The following is a 20,514-nucleotide window of genomic DNA, read 5'->3' on the forward strand; positions in this document are numbered from 1 at the left end:
ATCACATTTCACAGCAGAGAGAATGACTCATCTCCATCTTATCATTAGCTGACCCTCAACCCACCTTGAAATAAAGTGGCAATTATACTGGTCAGTCCTCATTTACATCTGACCTTTTTATTTCCAAACCTGTAATGCTTAATGTAAATACACAGTCAAGTTGGGTTTAGAGTTAACCAAAGTTTTGGTTGTATGTGAAAACAAAATGACTGCAATTCTGAAGCTCTGCAACACCTATCAGCTTTACTCTAACAAAGTTGTCCAAGGTAATGATTAAGTTGCTTCTCCTAGTAGATATACAAAGGATGGCACAGTCAAGGACTTGATTGGCAGCCCCAGAAGATGCCTTGCAGCTGTACTTTTGTTTAGTGAAATCTACCTACATAAACTGATATATAATTTACATTTATTGTAATACAGTTTTTTGGATTCCAAACCATTTCCTATGATCCTGTATGGAAGCCTTGTCTCAGCCTGAGAATTTTACGTTACATGGCTGGAGTTAATGGCCGGTTTCTTATGTATGCTTTGTAACCTTCTCCTTTTTCGCAGCATCAATGATGCACTTGCCACCCAGCCTTCAATGCATTCAGGACAAAGTATCAAAATGCACTGTTTATCATACTCAGAATCACATTGCCTATAAACTGTCAAGGAAAAAAAAAAGTGTTAGATTCATGCAATTCGGGAATAATAATGAGCCCCAGATTTAACTCTTTCCCATAATTTGCATATCATATAACAGTCAATAAAACATCTGTGATATATTTTTGTGAGTTGAATAATATCACAGACTTGAAATAAATAATTTAGTTTTAGAGTACTTTATCTTGCTTTGGGAGGGCAACTAGTGGTAAAATATATATATTCCATTATCAGGACAATAAAAATGTTCAATATGTATTTAAAATACAGATATTGTATGATACACAAGACGTCAGTCATTGTACAGTATAACTACCCCATGCTTTCCATGCTCTATACTCAGTTTTGTGAAAGTTACAATCAAATAGATATATGTGGCGAGGTTTTATTTCTGTAAATTGGGCCAGTGTGAAGAAGTGTACCAGGACATTGGTAAAGCTATGGCCATTCCAGCGGACACTGTAAGCTAATGGGCTCACGTCACATGTCTGGAAAGGGCAGGATGGCTCTCCAACTGCTGCTAATTTCTAATATTCGGCTCTGTTCAGAGGCACCATGGAGCAGAATGACATATGGCTGCAACTTCATTTAACATGCACATCTGACACAGAATATTAAATACCATAACAACAGGCGTACTAAAGTCCACGGCGCGGAACTTGATTTATCTGCACTAGCTGCAATTAAAGCCGGAACATCGAAAATTATTTAAAAAAAAAAAAAAAGTTAAAGAGGTACCAAAAATAGCTAGCCCGGCAGCTAATGATGTCAATACTATATTACACGCTAGCCAAAACCGTAATTCTGAGGAACATATTCAGAGCTCTAGCGTGGCTGACTGTACAGTAGCAAACCAAGGGGTTGAGGAGGAAATGCATACCTTCCCGGAACCTTAGCGTTTCTCCTCCAAAACTGAATTTTATTATCGGTGGCCATACTCGAAGAAGTGTCCGGATTCCACTCAGTCTTCCACCGCGCCCGACCTCCAGCTAAAAGTAACCATTAGGCAACGCTGAATAGAAACAAAAGGAGGCGTCTACTATGATTTGACCCTTAATGGTATACTTGTATCTCAGGTGATAATATTCTTATTGTATTATTATTAACGAAGCGCAAAAAATACAGTAATGGAAGCCGCCATCTTGGAGCGTAGTGAGGTTGATTTGTGGTTGGAGGAACGGTTTGACAGGTGCAGGGAGGATAGCCAATAAGAATACAGTGTATCATAGGATGGGCGGGGATCGTCGTTTGATTGACATCGAGTACTAGCTACAGGTGTCGACTCAGTCAGGTGCGGTCTGTTTTAAGTTAGCTGGATTACCATCGATCCATCCGTGTTTTGTTCTCTCATCCTGGTTAGGGTCAGGCGAGCTGGAATTCTAAATGTATATTTAATCTAATAGGATAATATATTAAAAACTGTTAATTGGTTATGCAATATAGGTAGATTTGAATTCATACCCTACTGAAACTTGTAAAAACTGTTTACTAAATATTACATATTTAAATGTCTCACTTGTGCCATGTAATAATGGAAAAATGAAATGCTAGTCACTTACTTACATCATAGTAATATCATTGAAAATTTCTCTCCCATAACTTGTTTGCTCACCATCACCCTTCACGCAGGTAGAATGAACAAGACAACAAATGTCTGTCAGAACTGCTGAATCACTTCCTTAACTCTAAGGTGGAGACTCACTTTTTAGACTATTTGTCAGTCCTATAAATATATTCTGTCATGTTAAACTTAGCACAAATGAACACCTATTACACATCATTACCTCTTTTGAGTACTGTCTGTGCTACTGAGTTGTTGATGTACTGAACAGGACACAAGGATATCACAATACATTGGGTCCATAATACAAAGTGTAAGTCAGGGAACAGACAGTCCATTTTGTTTTGATGATTTATATAAGTCCTCAAAAATTCAACAGGAGTCATCTGGGCTCATTTACTTCAGCCATCCCATTATCAAATAATAATAATAATAAAAACATTCATTTTTGAATGAGAATCTCAAACAGCCCCAGTCAGTTGCTGCACTTTGTCTAAATGATCCAAAAAATACGTATTAAATTTTATCTTTGCATATTTCCAAGATCGTAGCTTTAAAAAGAGTTTCCATAAACATCTCAGTTTTTCTTGCCAGTCTAAAATTTAGCAATACTATGTTTTAGAATGTAGACCAGTTTGGTTGTAACTATCTTTATAGGCAAAATTCCTGTGTGGAACATTAAGATATAAAGGGTGTGTCTGTCCTTGAAGTAATCCATAGACCGAAACTGGAGCCAGTTCACACCAGTTTAGAGCTTTTATTTATTCTTTTCCATTGTCACGGGAAACAGGAAAAACAAGAACCGATAAAAAGGCCTGTGGCTGTACCTGAGGAGCAGAGTCTCTTTCAGTCTACAAATGTCTTAACGGCAGGCAGCTCATTATCATATACAAGTTTCTCTTCCCACCCTAGCAGGTCTTCCTGAAGTCTGTTTTTGATTGTTTTATCTTTACATGCTTGGTTTGAGTCCACACCCACGTGTGTTGGCTTGGACCATCGGAAGGGCGTTTCCCTAATGCAGGGATATCATAAATATGCAGAGAAAAGGAGAATAACCTGAATGTTTTAATTGCAGATTTCATAATTGAGACATATGTCTGTGTTTCTCATTTCTACATATTCTACAAGTATGGCATATTCTCAATTCTTCAAGTATGGTATTTTCATATTCATGAGGTGTAATCTGAATACTACAATATGTCATTAATCTTTTAAAAGTATATCTTATGTGTGTAACATGAGTTTTATTTTATGTGGGAACACTTCTCTGTTGGGAAGGATAGTTAAAGTTATGTTTCCCTTGTTTTTAAATAATTTGTCATTCTTGATGGTTAATCATAGTATAGTAACGAGGCAGAATTTAATCTTTTATCCACTGCAGAGTCACAGTGAACGTGTAGCTTATTTCCGGAAGCACCAGACTCGAGGCAGCGAATACTACTGGCAGAAAACCAGTGCATTCCGGTATTCCTATTTTAGTCAAAGACCGTGTCATGGTGGCGTTAAATCGGCGTTTTGCTGAGTGCAGTATATCATTCAACCACAAGATGGCAATAAATGATAACGACGGAGAAGGGATACAAACAAATGCAACTGACGCTTAACCGTGAATTTCCAGACAGCGAAACTCGTGTAGCATAGTGACGTTGACACGCTCAAGCTGCATAGATCACATTACTATGCATGATTTCATCAGGTGACCATGAAAACGTGAAAGCTTGCTAAGAATGTTGCTGTACCCCAGGGCTAAAACATATTATTTAACACTAATCTGGAAACACAGGACTGGAATTCGTTCTCTGTTTAATTGTTTTTAATGTTTTAGTAATTAAAAAAGAATGCTTCATTATAGTCCACATTCCAAATATTATAATATACTTTGCCTTAAGTATTGTAACTGGATTTTGTGGCATAGTTCTCTCTAATGGTCTGATGGCCTTTTATTTGTGTATAAAACAACAACATATTTACAGACATGAGTTTAGTGAGCCCAACCCCACATCAGCGTCATATATTTTCCCATCTCAGCTTTATTCACCAAGTTATGAAACTTGGCGGATGTATTACATTTGAAAGCACATTGTGTTTCAATTTCTAAGAGGGTCACTCCTGTACATGGCCTTACACAAGTCCGAGCACTTTTTATGTAAGCATCTGATTCTGATAGTCCATTGTGTAGGTAATTTTTTTTACAAACAGGTCAGTTGAATAAAGTGCTCTGGTCACACGATATGGTAGATTTTGTGTTGATTTTCCAGTAATCACAGTCAGCCAGCAGCCCTTTATTTGCTTTCATTGCCCTTTGAAGTGATAACAGTGGCCATAAGCCAATCCATTCATTATCATTTCTACTCCTTTTACCATGATGACTTTCTTTTTCAGTGAAGAACACGGCTTCATTTGATCGAAACAAGCGGCTGTGCCCGTGACTCCTTCTGATGAATGGACTGTGGAAGTATCAAACAGATGGGGGGGCATCTTCACTAAACTGAGGGTGAAAGAAACGAGTAGTTGTGCGAGTTGTTTGTGTGACTGTGGAAAACATTTTAAACATCAGCTCAGAGGAGGGGACAGATGGAGAGCGGGATGCAGCGTTTCCTGCAAAATAGCCGAGGGAAGTCAACAGTTGGCGGAGATTCTCAGAAAAACGGAATGCCCGGGGGGGGAGGGGGGCAGCATTGAGGTCCGCTGTCATCGCTGCGTCAGATGCAACAAAGAACTTTGCTCACTGCCTCCGAACTAGGGCTCAAAATGACATGTATGCTTATTGCAGTACTGAATGCAATTTTTGCGCCAGAAGTACTGATTGCAAACTTAATGTCCTCTCAAAATGAGAATCACCCTTAGGCCAAACTACCAAGTCCCTATTGTACTTTCTGACTGGCATTCAGCTATTGATCCAGTACAGGGTCATGGAGAGCATGACAGGAATTCCAGGCAGCACAGCGCACGAGATGGGAACACCCTGTGGTGTTTCTACTTTACCTAATAACAATATGAGCTATTCTCTTTTTGCGTTTTGAGAATTGCTGAGTAATTTTCCACGAATCATCATATAAGTTGCATTAGAGATATTATTATGGAATGTTTAGCAGAGGAAAATTTTTAAATAATTGCTGACGGAAAAGATTACTAACTGTCCGGCCAAAACCTGCGTATTGATATAATGAAAACATAGTAGGTCATGTGACCTTCACACACAACTAGCTTTTTAACAGGGAGACTAGGGCTTGACTGGCCATCTGGCATGTCAGGCATTTTCCCAATGGGCCAGAGAGTATGGTGGGGGGGGGGGGGTGAGAGTATGTGTGACCCCACACCCCCTCAAGTCAGCAAAAGTCCAGGACTGATTTTTATACCTTGTCCAGCCCTGGGGGAGTCACACTTTTCTCATAAACAAGAATCATCATGAAACTCGGTTGAGCAAGAGCTGAAGCAAGAGGTTACTTAGAGAGTTCAGTCTGTCTGAACTGGCTGTTTATCCCCGGTTATCAGTCAGCTGTGTGCTCATTTCCATTAATCCCCCCCCCCCCACCCCCCATGAATGTGCACTCCTATTGATCCCCTGCTGTGACACATTCCCGGATTGGGGTTATCGAACAAACCCAGTGACTACCACCGCTGGCTTCATCAACACAGCCCCAAAAGGGAAATTCTGTGTTCTGTCACCCCCCCTCCTGGATATTTCCTGGACAACATTCTTATCCTGGATTCCCAGCATGTTTGCTTTGGGGTGGTGCATGTGATTCTAGAAGTGAAAGAGTTTTTTATATATATCTTTTTCTTGTTTATAAGTGCTCACTTCTGATTTGTGGATGCCTTACCTCTATAAGTGTTGAAGCCTCACCATAAGGTTATTAGTTATGCTTGTATGCCTCAACACTATTTGTCGTGAGGTCAGTATGATGGGATAAGGTGAAGTGACTTGCTAGAATGACCTGACTGGTTATTGTAGGAGAATGCCAGCCACTGGTTTGGTGAGGGCTATTGGTCCTGAACTCCAGGCGGAATATTGGAGGCCTGTTATGTAAGTGGCCAATTTTGGGCCAGTAAGGAGGCCTGCAAAGTGGGTCATTGCATGGAGGAAGTGTGTCAGACTGTCAGGAAGTAGATCACTGTGCTTTCTCAATAAAAACCAGGAACAAAAAGTGGTTCTCCCTCACATTAACATTAATGCAGAATTAGACCTGCACAATGCTGCAAGCTAGAAGCAAATTAACAACTTCTATTTCCAAACATACTTAGCTCAGAGAAAAAAAATGAAGAGCTGAATCATTAAACACACAAATTCACATGTGTCCTTGGAGTAGTCAAGAATTTGTCCTGAAGGGTACATACCTTTTTTTTTTCACTGAGCTATACTAAGTTCAGGGCCAGTGTCATGATGAAGTAAACAACAGAGGGTAAATTTTGCTGCTAGTTCACATTTTTTTTTTTTTTTGTGGGGGGGGGGGGTCACTGCAGTTTTAGTTTAGGATATATGCAATATTTGGGCAGGGCCATAAATGAGTTTAGAAGGAGAGTTAACAACACAGATGTCCCAGTTTAAAGTTGCCTCATTTTAACATAGATGATCAATAAATGGCCCTTTGATGTTGGCAGTGTTTAGTTTGAGGCTTCCCCTTTCATGGCGATCAAAGGGCCGGCCAGCCCAGTGGTCCCGGTGCTTCCATGACAAATATGGAGCTTGTGTGCACAAAGGTCTGCTGAGCCCCATAAGCTCAGGAGACGCATGGCTTGGAAAACACAGCTACCCAGTGCTGATACTTTAGTGACAGCGTCTCCCTTACAGTCATTCATTACTAATCGATTGACAAGTATGAATTACTAATTGAATTACGCAGAATGATTTCAGTAACTTACAATATATTACACAGTAGCCTACATATTAATGTGGATAGTTACTGAAGTTATTTGCATCCATCAGCTTGTCCAAGGAAAAAGCTAATAGCTTCCTTTCTTTCCTGTTGTTTTAAGGTTAAATAAACTCCAGGTTGAGGTTTGGTTTCTCTTTTACACTGGAAATTAAGCATTATATGAGAGAAACATGTGCATGTGTGTCTGTGTACATGTATGTGCCCTGTGACTGGCTGACATTCCATACAACCGCAGTATCGCAGTCTTTTGCCCCATGTTACCCGGGATTGGTTCCTGACCCGACCAGCTCTGTTTACATGTTTTAATCTCAGCAAAATGTGTAATGAAATAAGATTAGTACTGGTCCCTAATGCCGACATCCATGTTTCCTTAAAGCGAGTGGCCTGTCCAGAGCTGTGGCCAACACTTACATCTGGCCAGGATCTGAATGTTCCTGTAAGGCATCAGAGGGCCTGAACCAGTAATGCGAACTCTCAGACCAGAATTTGGAGTAACTTTGAAACTGATGGTTTTGCTGAATCAGAGGATGACTTTGAGGAAAAAAATAGCAGAGAGGGGGGAGGGGGGCAGCCTTCCGGTGTTCTGATCAGATAGTGTCCCCTGTCAGCAGGCCAGGAGGTCCGAAGGGGGGTGTGCAGGAACTCACACCAGCAGCAGCAGCACGAAAGGCTGAGCGGATATCCACCTGGACAGGCAGGCTGAGGCCACGCTCCACGGTCAAAGGCCACTTGTGGGAGCATTGTGCTAATTTGAGAGCACATCCTGTTTTCAATCTAGTGATGTCAAGCTCCAAAGCTAAATGTTGTGCAATTTGGGTCGGGCCCATTTTATTTACACACACACACGCACAGGTTTGTAATTATATCTTTGTGGGGACTCTCCATTCATTTCTATGGGGAAAACTCTAACCATAACCATAAGTAACCAAACTAAATACAAGACTTTTGGTATTTTTTATTTTTTCATCGCATTCACAGAAAACCATCAGTTTCAAAATTTTTATAAATTTCAGTTTCCCCTTATGAGGGCCGAAAAAAATGTCCATGCAATGTAAAAATAACAGGACATTTGGACCCACAATATAATATATAAATACATACATACCTATAAATACATACTGTATGCTGTGTGTGTGTTGATTTCAGACATGCTGTAAAGGTATGACTTTAAGGTGCATCCTATTACATGAAGTTGCTTTGCCAAAAATGCCAATTGACAGTATCATTTCACGTGAAATTCCCATATTAATGATTAAAGGCTTATACATGAGAATACTGAAATAAAGTCACACATAGTTTGTGACCCTGGAAGCATGGATAGTGTCACAAACAAGCATGCACAGGACACGCTCAAAGGTGAAATTCGGTCTCCTATCAAGGCTGTAAGCCAGCTACGTGGCACACAGAGATTAGATAGGTGGCTGAAGCTTATCTGTACAGTAGGAATGCAGAGTGTAGGGAGTATCTGTCCCTGAATCCAGATCTCTGCAGACCAACTGCAGTGCAAAGTGGAAGCAGTCTGCTGCTGTTTACGTCAGAGGAGACAGGCAGGAATGGGGAAGTGAGCACAGTCTTACGGGAATCCAGTGGGAGGGCTTTTTGGGGGAAGAGGCGGGGACAGTATTTGAAAACAAATATGTCATGAACATATTGGTCTTCCTGATGGATTAATAAAACATTTTTTGCTAGTAAAAATGTTCAGTAATAAGACATTGCATTGCAGTGATGTAAGTCAGAGAAAAAATCACCGGAATGTGATCATATAAACAGGGTCTGTCACAATTTTCCAAGGATTTAATGTTCCACCCATTACTGCGATATCTATACCGTTACTGCACTACCTCTACCATTACTGTGATATCTATACCATTGCTGCCATATCTGCACCATTACTGCAATATTTATTGCATGGGTAAAGGCACCACTCTTTTTTCATTGTAATGCCATAAATTATAATTGTTGTAAATTTCCATGCATTGTATATTTGTAATTAACACAGTATTTACTATTTATGTTATTGACTATTTATATTATTTTGTTTGCCTGTGATTAAAAAAATTCTCCCATACTTTATAAAGATACAAAAATTATGTAAACCATAAAACTTGTCTAAACATAATGTCACTACATTGCATTAAATCCAAAAGAAAACTTTCAAATTTGCATCCAAGCATATGCACTGACGCCCTTGTCCCTGGTGAAATATAAAATGAGTGAGGTGGAGCAGTCATCTCATTCTGGGGACATAGTAAACAACGCTGAAGCCAGTCTTGTGGTAACGGCTATCTTCTCAGGACTAAGTTTCAAATTGACTGGGATTGTCGGCATGTTTGTGTGTATTATTTCAAATAAAGCAGTTGATCCTAGTCCCTCCCACAGTGAGGCTGCCAGAACTCTCCCACCTGCTTCCAGCGCTCTGCGTTTTCCTCAGAGAACAAGCTGACCTTTTCCCTCGATGACTGATCTAACTGCCGCTGTACATCACTGCGAGTCAGAGGGCGGGAATGTGCTCTGCTCCCCCGAGGACATGTCTCCACAGGAAAGTCTGACGAAAGCTCGCGGGGATAGACGGCTGAACAGTGCAAGTTCCTCCCACCCAAGCCTTGGAGTGTGTGGGGTCCCAGTCAGGTTCCTCCACGCGAATGTAATGCACCCCAACCTCCTTCAGCCTCAACCTTGCCCATTGTACCAGCTGCAGCACAGACAGTTGCATTGTTGTCCCCGCGTTTTTCGTCACCATAGCTACGCAGAACCTGTACCTACTGAAGATACCTGAACAGAAAGCCAAAGACCTGTTAAGAAGCCTCTTATTATTCCTGCACAGGGCTAAGGAACGGGTCAAAAATACAGTGCGTCCCAGCAGAAGGCAACACTTGCCACTGTTGCAGCTCTTGCACACAGTTCCTTGCTTTACACAGTCAACCTGTTTAGCTCATTTAACCCTAAGAAAGTCCTGCTCACAGTCTTTGAGCACAAGGCTAGCACACCTGGGCTGTTTCACTAACAGACCTGTGCTGTAGAGACAGGGAGCCCTTGGACTGTACCCAAGGGAACATGGCGCTCCTTCAGGCGGGAGCCACTGTGACCCAGAGCAGAACACACTGTTCTGATGTTGGTACAGCTAACCAGACACTATGAGACCAATTACCTGTCAGATTCTCTCCAGTGAGAGATGGTGAGCTGTGTGTGTGTGTGTGTGTGTGTGTGTCCGGGAACTCTGGCTTCCCTCTGGTGTCTACAAAACATGAGGTAAGGAAAACTGGGATCTCTGAATTGTGCAGAGTGTGTGAGTGTATCCTGCAATGGACTGACATCCCTTCCAAAGCTTTCCCTGCCTTCTGCTTATTGAGTTTCAGACCTTCTGCAGACCCTGAACTGGATGTTCATGGAAAATGGATGCGTGCATGTTTGTGTAAAGGTGTGCGAGGTGTACATCTATCTATGTGTGTATACGTCTTTACATAAGAAAGGACTAGCATGTGCTCGCAGTTTGTTTGTGTACATGTTTGTGAGTGTGAAAGAGTGGTTGTGAAGATCGACAGAGTGACCCAGCCCTTCCCTATGGCTGAAATTCCTGCTGGTGCTAGAGCATAGCAGACTGGCAGTTTCTCTTTCTGTTCTGCAGAAGTCAGGGATGAACTCCAGTAAAGGGAGGGGCCACTGGAACTCACATAAACAAGGGTGGAAAGTCATAAGATAGCAAATGAATTATGAGCCATAACACAAACCGTGTTAAAAGAATCTACAGAAAACCTTTGCCATTTTATCTTAAGAGTGAACTTTAATTGGCTGTGAAGTACCTCCGAACTGACCCTGGTAGCGGACTTTAACTTCTTATGGTCCTTCGCTCACATGTCTACAGCTCCTGTACACTCACCATTCACGTGCCCTGCAGTCCATAGATCTCTGTCCCTCTATTCTACATCTTAAACAGTTGCCTCCTGCAGTTATTAAACTGGTATCATTCAAGATATCTTGTCATATGTATTAAGTACAGGATGTACTACAATACAATGATATTCTTCCTTGCGCGTCTCCTAGCTGCCTGACACTTAAGTGATAGGTCAGCAAATCTTATTAATAATCAAATTATTAGTCAAATTTTTAATACTTTTCCCACTAACCTTCTCCCAACCCCACCATAGCAACCTAAGTGCTATGCTTCACTGAGAAGCATAACTGTGTATGTAGAGATCCGCCGGTACTTATCCTATAACACTTTGAGTTTGTGTGCTTTTTGGAGCCCTTCAACAGAGCTTTCATTCTCACTGTGTGCCCGCAGGTCATGGCTGCTGTAAAGCAGCTAACGACTTTGCAACCTGAACTGATTCAGTAAATTTGCATAAATTGTTAAAAATGCAGAATTAATTCAGTGTTATTCATTGACGTGGCCACTAAGCAAATATGTTATGCAGTTTGATTGAAATGTCCTGCAGATGGTTTTTCTGTGACAGACGTATGAATGGATTGTGTGATCTTCAGAAAACTATAGGGGTTTTTGTGCCTGGCAGAGCAGTGTTCCACCCAGGAAAACACAGTCACACCCAAAGCAGAGGCTGAAGCCCTCGTCTGTCTGCCTGCATGCCTCCAGCATTCCGATGACCCTCAGATAAGGGCCCCGTGTGTCAATAGCAAAACCCTCTGTGATCTGCACTGCAACTGCAGCATCATGCTTCCGTCCAGAATGTTTGTACTGCACCTGCCTGATTGAAGGTTAACTGAAATGATGAGCCAATTTTCATGGCTAAACTAAGTAAACCGAAGCACTGGGAGATGCAATGGCCTGGTACCTTCAAAGGCAATAAGACCTTCGACTTCCTTGTGCAGCGAGTCTGGAAGCAGTTCTCTGCATCATTCATGTTATGCATGAGGATGCTGTCTTAAGCAGGAGGAGATTCTATATGTCTGACCAGATCTACACATAATGCTTATAATAAGGGCAAAGGGTAACATTTTGTCACCTCAACCCTGTCCAGGATACGCAGTATGGAAGACGCATGAGGAGGCATGGTGAAGCAGGGGGTAACATTGCATGGTGAAGCAGGGGGTAACATTGCATGGTGAAGCAGGGGGTAACATTGCTGCTCTACAGCTGGCAGTTTGAAGCCAACTTCTACACTCTATGGATGGACTCTGTATGTGTGCTCCAGACTAACGACATGCTGGTCAGCTAATTAGTATCTCTAAATGTTCTGTGTGTGTGTGCGTGTGTGTCTGGGAACTCTGGCTTCCGTCTGGTGTCTACAAAACATGAGGTAAGGAAAACTGGGATCTCTAAATTGTGCAGTGTGAGTGTGTGTCCTGCAATGGACTGATTGGGTATGATATATACACCCTATCTTTGCCAAGCATGTTCCTACATGCCCCATAATGCACCTTGAGATTTAATGCAATGGTATTGGACATCCAAGCTGTTCTTTGGAGAGAAACTTCATAAGTATTTAACAGGAGAAAGAACAGTGAAAACGGTGCCTTGCTCGTCCCTTTAAACTGCGTGTCCCACGCATGCGCTACTTTTCGTGGAAGTACAAAGTGAATGAAAGGTCGATCATATCGCAACAGGAGAAAATTGAGATAAGGATGAACAATCTGATAATGCAAAGACCGTTTTCAAACATAGTACTACAAGCACGACATCTAATTACAGTAATAGTGCATGACAGGTGCGTGACCTTCCTTCCTGCAGCGATACCGGTATTTAGTGCGACTGCATGTGCCTGGGTGTGTTTGTACTTAACCCTGTATGCACACTGGGTTTTCTCTCCTTGAGGCCAGATAAGACACTTAATGTCTGCAGGCTGTGGATTATCAGGGGACTTTAGAATCATGAGGATTTAATGCCCTCCAAACCCCCTGTCCAAGGAGAGTGAAGATGGGGTTAGCAGCGTGGAGGGGGCTCTGTCATCAGGACTGGATGAAAATTCAGAGCTGGGACCGAATGGGTGCTGCGAAAAGGAGCAACAGGAAATGAATGAACGTCAAATGCCTTTCAATGCACAAATATATCCAACCCAATCTGCCAGTTTCTGCAGTGTGATGAGACTGAGTTACAGATGGCAGCTATCTCACTGCACACCCTAATTGTGAGGCCAGTACCCCCGCAGCATAATCATCTTTGTCTAAATGTGTCATTTCATCCTGATAAGCTGTTAATAGCATAATCAGTTCGATAACAGGATTTGCCAGTAGACGAACACCCGGTCTATGGCATGTCTGTAGCTGAACTCCAAAATCTGGTAATTGTCTGTTCCGGTGGTCCCCCTCCTTCCTGTCTTCCACACAGGGCAGCTAACCTTGAAGGGGGGAGAGGCGGGCAGAAGGATAATGCTCAGCTCCACCTCCGGAGAACCATGTTATCATCCTTACCACATTCTTCACACAAACGTCACGGCGTAAGCCTTAATTAAAAGCGGATTCTGCTCTCTGGCTCAACCTCTAAACTCAAGCCCATTAACACTGAGATTTATTTTGAGGATCCTTAAACCAAATATGCACGGCAGCAATTTTAACTTTTTAATTTTAAGCAAGTACTTAAGGAGGACAGAAATGCTGCAGGGCTTCTAACCTTGACAAACTAGCTGTAAGAATACATCCATAAGAATTAGGAAGTACTGAAACCGCAAAATAAGTAATGAATTACAGCACCAAAAATGTGTCTCGTGTTTCTTTAACGGGCTTCCCCCAGAAACTTCTGAACTTACAAATGGAAAAGCCTAATTTCGACAGCTGAAGTTAAAAAATAGATTTTTTTTTCCAATGGAATTCTGAATATGTGGGTGTGTTAAGCGACTCTTGACATAACGCATTGGTTCTACTGAAGCAAGCCAGCTGTACAACAGGTAAAATTGCACTAGATGAGTTATGAGTAACTAAAATAGACCATCGCCATTTCATTAAGCCCTGCAGACAGCGGGTTCATGGCACGGCAGCCTTCCTTTGAACCCAATGATACACTCCCCCCTCCAACTGTCCTCAACACCCCACATGCCACTGTACTTACCCAACAGCTCCTTGAAACACCATAATTTTGGTTACTTACACCTCTGAGATACAGTGCTGCAACCAGGCTAGTTTTTCTCCTACTCTTATATGCGTATACTACGAGTTTAATGGTAATATACAGAAATATGTACACATCAAGCAGTATTCAATGAGACGACCTGGTAAAAGACAAATACAGATGCATGTGTGAATGTAATGCTGAAATAACGTAATCCAATGACATCCAGTTTTCATTGGCTAGTTGGTGGGACAGCACTTTGTAATGGTGTGCTATCCTGGCCAACAGATGACCAACAGATGACAAAAAGGCAGTGAGAGAGGAATGACAAAGGTCTCTGAAGTGAAACAGGACTCAAATTAAGGCTAAAAAAATTTATTGAAACTGTATAAAAAATAATTTTGACGTATTTACAATTCTAATCCAATTCAAAAGAAGGGAAACGAACAAGCTGCAATCAAGCAACTTATAGTGGACACATATCTACACAAAAAAGTGGGGTACAATTTGATTGCGTTAAAAAAATCCTGCTCACCTTTTAAATAGGCATCCAGTACATCATGCATTAAAAACAGAAGTGCTCTGGAGGTTATCTACACAAAAATCTGCTTGAAAAACCCATTCAATCCATAAATATGAGATAAAATATATATTTAAATAATCTGTGGGCCCTTCAATAAGTGTGGAATGAAACTTGAAAAATTCTTTATAAATAAATAAATAATCCCACTAATTTTTTGTACAGAAAAAAATCTTTACAAAGCCCAAATTTTAAATCAAAAAAGCATAAAAAAGCCAAGATACAGTACATATATACACAAATCAGAAGTAACATCATGTAGCATTTTGTTACTGCGCTTGCATTGTTGTGTGCATTCATGACTAAGTGAGTGGTAGTTTTTTAGGAGAAGTTCTCAAGGTGAGGGTGGAAGAATGCATTAGTGAGGTAAGGCTGCTATCAAATGGAGTTTGCACAGGTTGTCTGAGGTCATCTGGTTGTTGTTGACAATGGGAACATGGACAGAGAGCCAAGAGACCCCAGTAAATGAAACCGATGCAAGAAAGAGCAAAGTTAAGGAACAAAGTGGTATAATAATTGTAATTTTAAAAATTCAAGTATTTCCGCAGTCCCCAGTGATTTAACTCACGTAAGGCACTATGTTAATCTTTAATCTGCATCATAGAAGTCCAGTACTGTAATCTGCTTTCGTTCTCTCTAGTTTTTGTCATAAAAAGTACAGTGGCTGTTTTAATAGCTGCAATACCGTAAGACAGCCAAAAAGGAGCACGCCCAGGACATGGTCACAGGCTGGGATATCGCTCTGCAGAGCACAAGGCTCACCTGGACTGGCCCACCCAAAAAGCCACTTTGGCCTTTTGTTTCTCCTTACAAAATTCTTCGCACCAAAGAAGGTGAACACAGTGGACACCTTGGGCGAGCCGCAACCCCCGGCCGACACCGCCAGCCCCGCCCAGATCATACTGGCATCATCCACCTTTGCATTGTTTCTACACAAAAACAAATATAAACCGGAACATTCTCCCTACAGTCCAAGTTGTCCTCATTGAGGAGAAACAAAAAAAAGCAAACAAAAAAATGTCAGTGCTTTCTTTATCTGAAATTGTCCAAATATCCTTCTTCCTGCAGCTGGGTGATTAATTAGTGGTCGAGGACTCATGGCTGAGACTATGTAGCCGGATGTCCGTGGGCTCTGACGGGGTCGACGTGCTCTGCATCCAGGGGTGGTTGATTATGTCCTCAAATGAAGGCCTCTCTGATGGCCGCAGTGACAGACAAAGTTTTATTAGCTGCTGACAATCTGTAAAAAAGCATAAAAAAATCATAAGTGCAATATAATGGACAAAAATTGAAGGATGTAACATTGATATTGTAGAAAGGGATTCTAGTTGCCTATCTCGAGCATACCTGGAGAGATTTTCCTGCGGAAAAGAACTTGACCCCGCAGTATTTCTTCATCTTGCTCAAAGGGGATGTCTCCGCACACCATGTCATAGAGAAGGACACCTAGAGACCATACCGTGGCGGACCGGCCGTGATATCGGTGATACTTAATCCATTCTGGTGGGCTGTAGACTCGAGTCCCTGTTAAACACAAAGTAAAACATATGTTAAGATTATAATTCTACTTGATTTTCTCGCAAAAGCCAGCATACACCATCAGAAAACTAAATTTAAATTTTATATCGTAGCGTAGGAGGGACTAAAGGATTAAAAAAAAAAAAACAGTGTCCTGTTCTGCCCTTTGTTGACTCATGTTCACGTGAGCCTAACAATGGCGCGCGCACGCGGTCGGCTCGGGGTTGCCATGTGACAGTGTTTACAAAACACTGTTGTAAAAACGCCAGTTCCCTCCGGAGGGTGGCGCTAAAGACGCGAAAGACGAGTCTGACTCCCCGCTTCTAGCCTCAAATGTGAACTTCCGACAATAAAATGCAAATATCCAGACAAATGTATCCCAGTCGATTGAATGTAGTGCGACTCGTCCCGCAAACATGCCGGCTTTCCGATTTCTGTTTTTAAATACAAGCATCCAGAGTCTTTCAGCATATTCTGTCAACAGCAGCGCAGACGCCCATAAACAAATACTACAAATACGGGTTTGCGTAATTCTTTCGGTGACAGGAATGTCGCCGTGTGGGCTTGTACGGTCAGGATTTCAAAATATTCCGGCGAAACGTCAGTGGAAACGCGGCAACTCCTTTGCTCGAAGCGGAGCTTTTGTTTTCGGACAGATGCTTCGTCGGGCATCTTTCTGGCTTATGAACTTGTAAACACGAGATCAAAGACGGAACGAAGCTCTGGAGATTTTTTTTTCTTGCCCAACCGCGCCGATCGTTTCAGCCGCTTCTGCTCGGCATAGTAATGACCTTCAGAGGCCACTTTAATCCGTCATATCCCAGTAATGCGAACGATCACTACAGCGCTGCGCCATGGAAATAAGCGGTGCAGGCGGAGACCCCTAGCGTTAGCTGGAGACCCCCCCGCCCCCAACCACCATAAACAAACCACGCTTCCACGAAATACAAAAAGAATACATCCAACCACACATTAAAACTGCAGCTTATTTTTTTAATAGTCTATTTTAGGGTGACACATTGGCATAATAATAATAATAATAATAATAATAATAATAATAATAATGATGACGACCGGCTTACCGTCAAAATCCGTGTAAACGGTGTCTTTGAGCAGAGCTCCCGAGCCAAAATCTATCAACTTCATCTCGCCGGCAAGTCGATCAGGATGTTCTCGTCCTTGATGTCCCTGTGCACGACGCCGCAGTTGTGGCAATGCCGCACCGCCTCCAAAATCTGACGGAAAAAGTTCCTGGCCAGCTCCTCGGGTAGCGCTCCCTTTTCCGTGATGAAGTCGAACAAGTCCTTAACGTGCTCCGGTCTTTCCATGACGATGATGAAGCTATCTGGCCGCTCGTACCAGTCCAGCATTCTTATCACACCCCGGAACCCCGTCCCGACTTTCTTCAGCAGCAAAATCTCCATGGGGACCCGGGAGCCATTGGGCTGAAATCAAAACCATGATAACACCCCGATTAAACGTCGTTCCAGACGATAATACGCAAGCCGTCGGTTTATTCCGGCTCGTCGTGCATCCTTACCAGCTCCCCCCAGTCGGAGACCCGGTCCTTGGCCACATGCTTGACTGCAACCTGCGTAACAGAAACACAACACACGGTAAATCGCCTAGAAACGCAGCGATCGCGGCCAAACGCCGCCGAGCAGTCCATTCTAAATGCTAAACTCTCCCATTTAAAACAATATAAGCATCCAATATCCGCATCAATTTAGATTTAGTAGACAACGAGGCAAATGGCTGAGACATACCGGCACACCGTCAGCAATTCTCTGTCCCGCATAGACTGTGCCGAAGCCGCCGCTGCCCAGCACCGAGCCGACTTGGTAAACCTTTTCGAAAGGTTCCCTCTCCTTGACTGCAGTTATAAAAATATATAGAAATCATTAATTAGTAGCATGTCATTAGAATATCCTCCGATCCCAGTCCCAGATGCCAGAAAGTGCCGGGTGTGCTTCGTCAAACACCCCGCCTTCCTCCCCTTTCCCCCCAACAACCACATTGATAGGAGAGGAAAATCCAAATAGAACATTTCCGCTGGCTAACCTTGCTGAACTTGAAGCTGGATCTTCGCCGGCATGTCCACCGTAGAAATATGAGCAAATGAGTTAAACTTGGATAGCAGCATTACTTGGATCTGGTAAAACGCAGGGGAAATGCCTCCGATAATCCCAGAATGCGTGCCGAGGTCTCCCGTCCGCCACTACAGATCCACGTAGAGACCAACGAAATTGATATCCCTTTTCATCTAGCAAGAGGATTCAGTTTACGTTTCAGTTTTAACCAACTTGTTTAAATGCTAGATACCAATACAAAGGATAACACAGGTATCCTGTAAACAAATACAAATGAGATAGAAATATAAATAAATAATGATTAAGGTATTGCCACCCTATCCTATCAACAATGACACCGGCTTCCTCTGATGGGGCCGAACTGCACTCTCTATCTATATATTACATCCATAGTAAAGGCTGAGCTTACGGCCCATGTGCGTCATCGTGGCCCCACCCCTCCACCAATCATCTGCCGGCATCAGCGTCCTGGGCGCAAGACAAAATATAAGAGAAAATAACCGACTAGACTTGACGTGGCGGGAATTAAAACGCGCCAAAAGAAGAAATAGGCTTTTCTTCATTTTTTTTTTGAGGAGGGGAGGGCGATAGACGTATTCAAAAAAGGAGTGTGCATGAAACTACATAATAGGCGCTCAGGCAGAACCTTTACTATACAGTTTTTTAGTATTTAAAGTGTGTGCCTGTGCTGCAGTATAAAATGGAAGATGCATTATGAATTATTGTTATATGTTATCAAATGCAGTATTAAATTTTAAACCTGTATATCCACCTTCCGTTTATTCGCTGCATGATACTTTGGGTAAGTTTCTGCACACGAGCTGCACTTAATTCGTATTCAAAGAAAGTGACTCCTTTTGGAAAACTGGGTATAAGAGGGAATACTCCACATAATTTACACCCATCTGCATAATATGGCTCATTAACATGCAGTTATTTTTTATCCTCTGACAATGTTCTGCTTAGTTGGTTAGACGAACAATGAAGCCTACTGGCCCACAATGAGTTATGGAAAAGAGGCGCATACCATGCATTTTTTCAAATTGGGTGGCCGCGTTTTCATTTGCTTGCAGGATGTGGGAAACGTCAGATAAAAGGGATTGCTTACACCACCCCCCCATGGTTTCCCGCGCGCTACATTGTGTAACGGCTGCATGCGCTTCACATAGAGAGAGAGAGAGAGAGAGAGAGAGAGAGAGAGAGAGAGAGAGGGGGGGGGGGGGGTCAGTTCAGGTTACAAAAAAATGTGTGCTCCCCGCTTAATATTTTATCGGGGTGTGTTATTAATGACAGATCAGGTGTTATCTTCTGCGAAACTTTTTTAACATTTATTTTTAGTAATGGAAGTATTCCGTATATATATTTGCATTCCTCACTATAATTCGATATACGCATTCAAATACTGTTATATTTAGTATTGAATAATATGTAGTATTCAAATACTGTCGATGGGCAGCTTATCCCGAATTAAAAACTATACCAAACTGGGAAAATAATAGTTTCCATTGCCTGTTAAGGTATATTATGAAGAGACCAAGAGTCAGAGTTTAATACTAAATTTCCATTTTTCTGCTGTAGTTTAAAACGTGCTGTTAGATCAATTGGTGTCTTTAAATTGTCCATAGTACGTGATTGTGTTCCTTTGTATCCTGCAGTGACCTTTTGTCCCGGTCTGGATGGGCCCCGGTCTGGATGGGCCCCATTCTTCCTGGCATAACCTCAAGGCTTGCCGTCAGCCAGTACTGCATAAGCTGTTGTGCAAGATGGGTGAATTTGAAATAGCGTATTATTTTAGCATATTCCAAAATACAAATGTGTAAATATAATATACAGCCCTGTAAAAAATGCAGAGACCACTACACAAATTTTTGTTTCACTCATTTCTCAATTTACGGGTGTGCGTCTGTGAGCTATATATATGTGTATGCAAACTGCAGCCTGGTTCTTCCCTGTTTCTCCTTGATGAAGGGCTTCTTCCTTGCTTTATGGTACTTCATTCCTGTTTCTAGCAGCCTGATATGAACTATCCTAGCAGTGCACTTCACACCTGCACTTAATGTTTCCCAATCCTTTTGAAGGTCACTTGATGTCATCCTCTGATTCATGAGAAATTGTCAGAAAAGTTAACAGTCATCTCTGGCATTAGAAAGTTGCTTCCACCCTTCACCTGTCTGGTTACTGGTTGTTCCCAGTGTCTCCTACTTTTCTGTATTCTTGTGTACTGCTGTCAGAAATTTTGAACC

General features: G+C 42.1%; 2 protein-coding genes across 4 annotated transcripts in view; both read right to left on the reverse strand.

The window, feature by feature from the left end:
- Window positions 1-1,807, reverse strand: part of tbc1d22b (TBC1 domain family, member 22B) — a 37,845-nt gene extending 36,038 nt beyond the window's left edge. For all 3 annotated transcript variants that reach the window (XR_002840062.1, XM_023826717.2, XM_023826716.2), the window contains exon 1: window positions 1,526-1,807. Coding sequence is in view for 2 of the 3 variants with exons in the window: in XM_023826717.2 (XP_023682485.1) it covers window positions 1,526-1,581 (56 nt within the window). In the remaining variant the exon portion in view is untranslated. The remainder of the gene's footprint in view (window positions 1-1,525) is intronic.
- A 12,635-nt stretch (window positions 1,808-14,442) lies between these two features.
- On the reverse strand, window positions 14,443-18,646 carry pim1 (Pim-1 proto-oncogene, serine/threonine kinase). Its single transcript, XM_023826718.2, is given in 7 exon segments — window positions 14,443-15,903; window positions 16,011-16,187; window positions 17,264-17,338; window positions 17,341-17,626; window positions 17,722-17,772; window positions 17,948-18,054; window positions 18,243-18,646. Coding segments are annotated over 7 exon segments (942 nt in total). The 5' UTR covers window positions 18,325-18,646; the 3' UTR covers window positions 14,443-15,739.
- Window positions 18,647-20,514: the final 1,868 nt, after the last annotated feature.

Source organism: Paramormyrops kingsleyae, chromosome 6 (genome assembly GCF_048594095.1).
Source record: "Paramormyrops kingsleyae isolate MSU_618 chromosome 6, PKINGS_0.4, whole genome shotgun sequence".
NCBI classification, from domain to species: domain Eukaryota; kingdom Metazoa; phylum Chordata; class Actinopteri; order Osteoglossiformes; family Mormyridae; genus Paramormyrops; species Paramormyrops kingsleyae.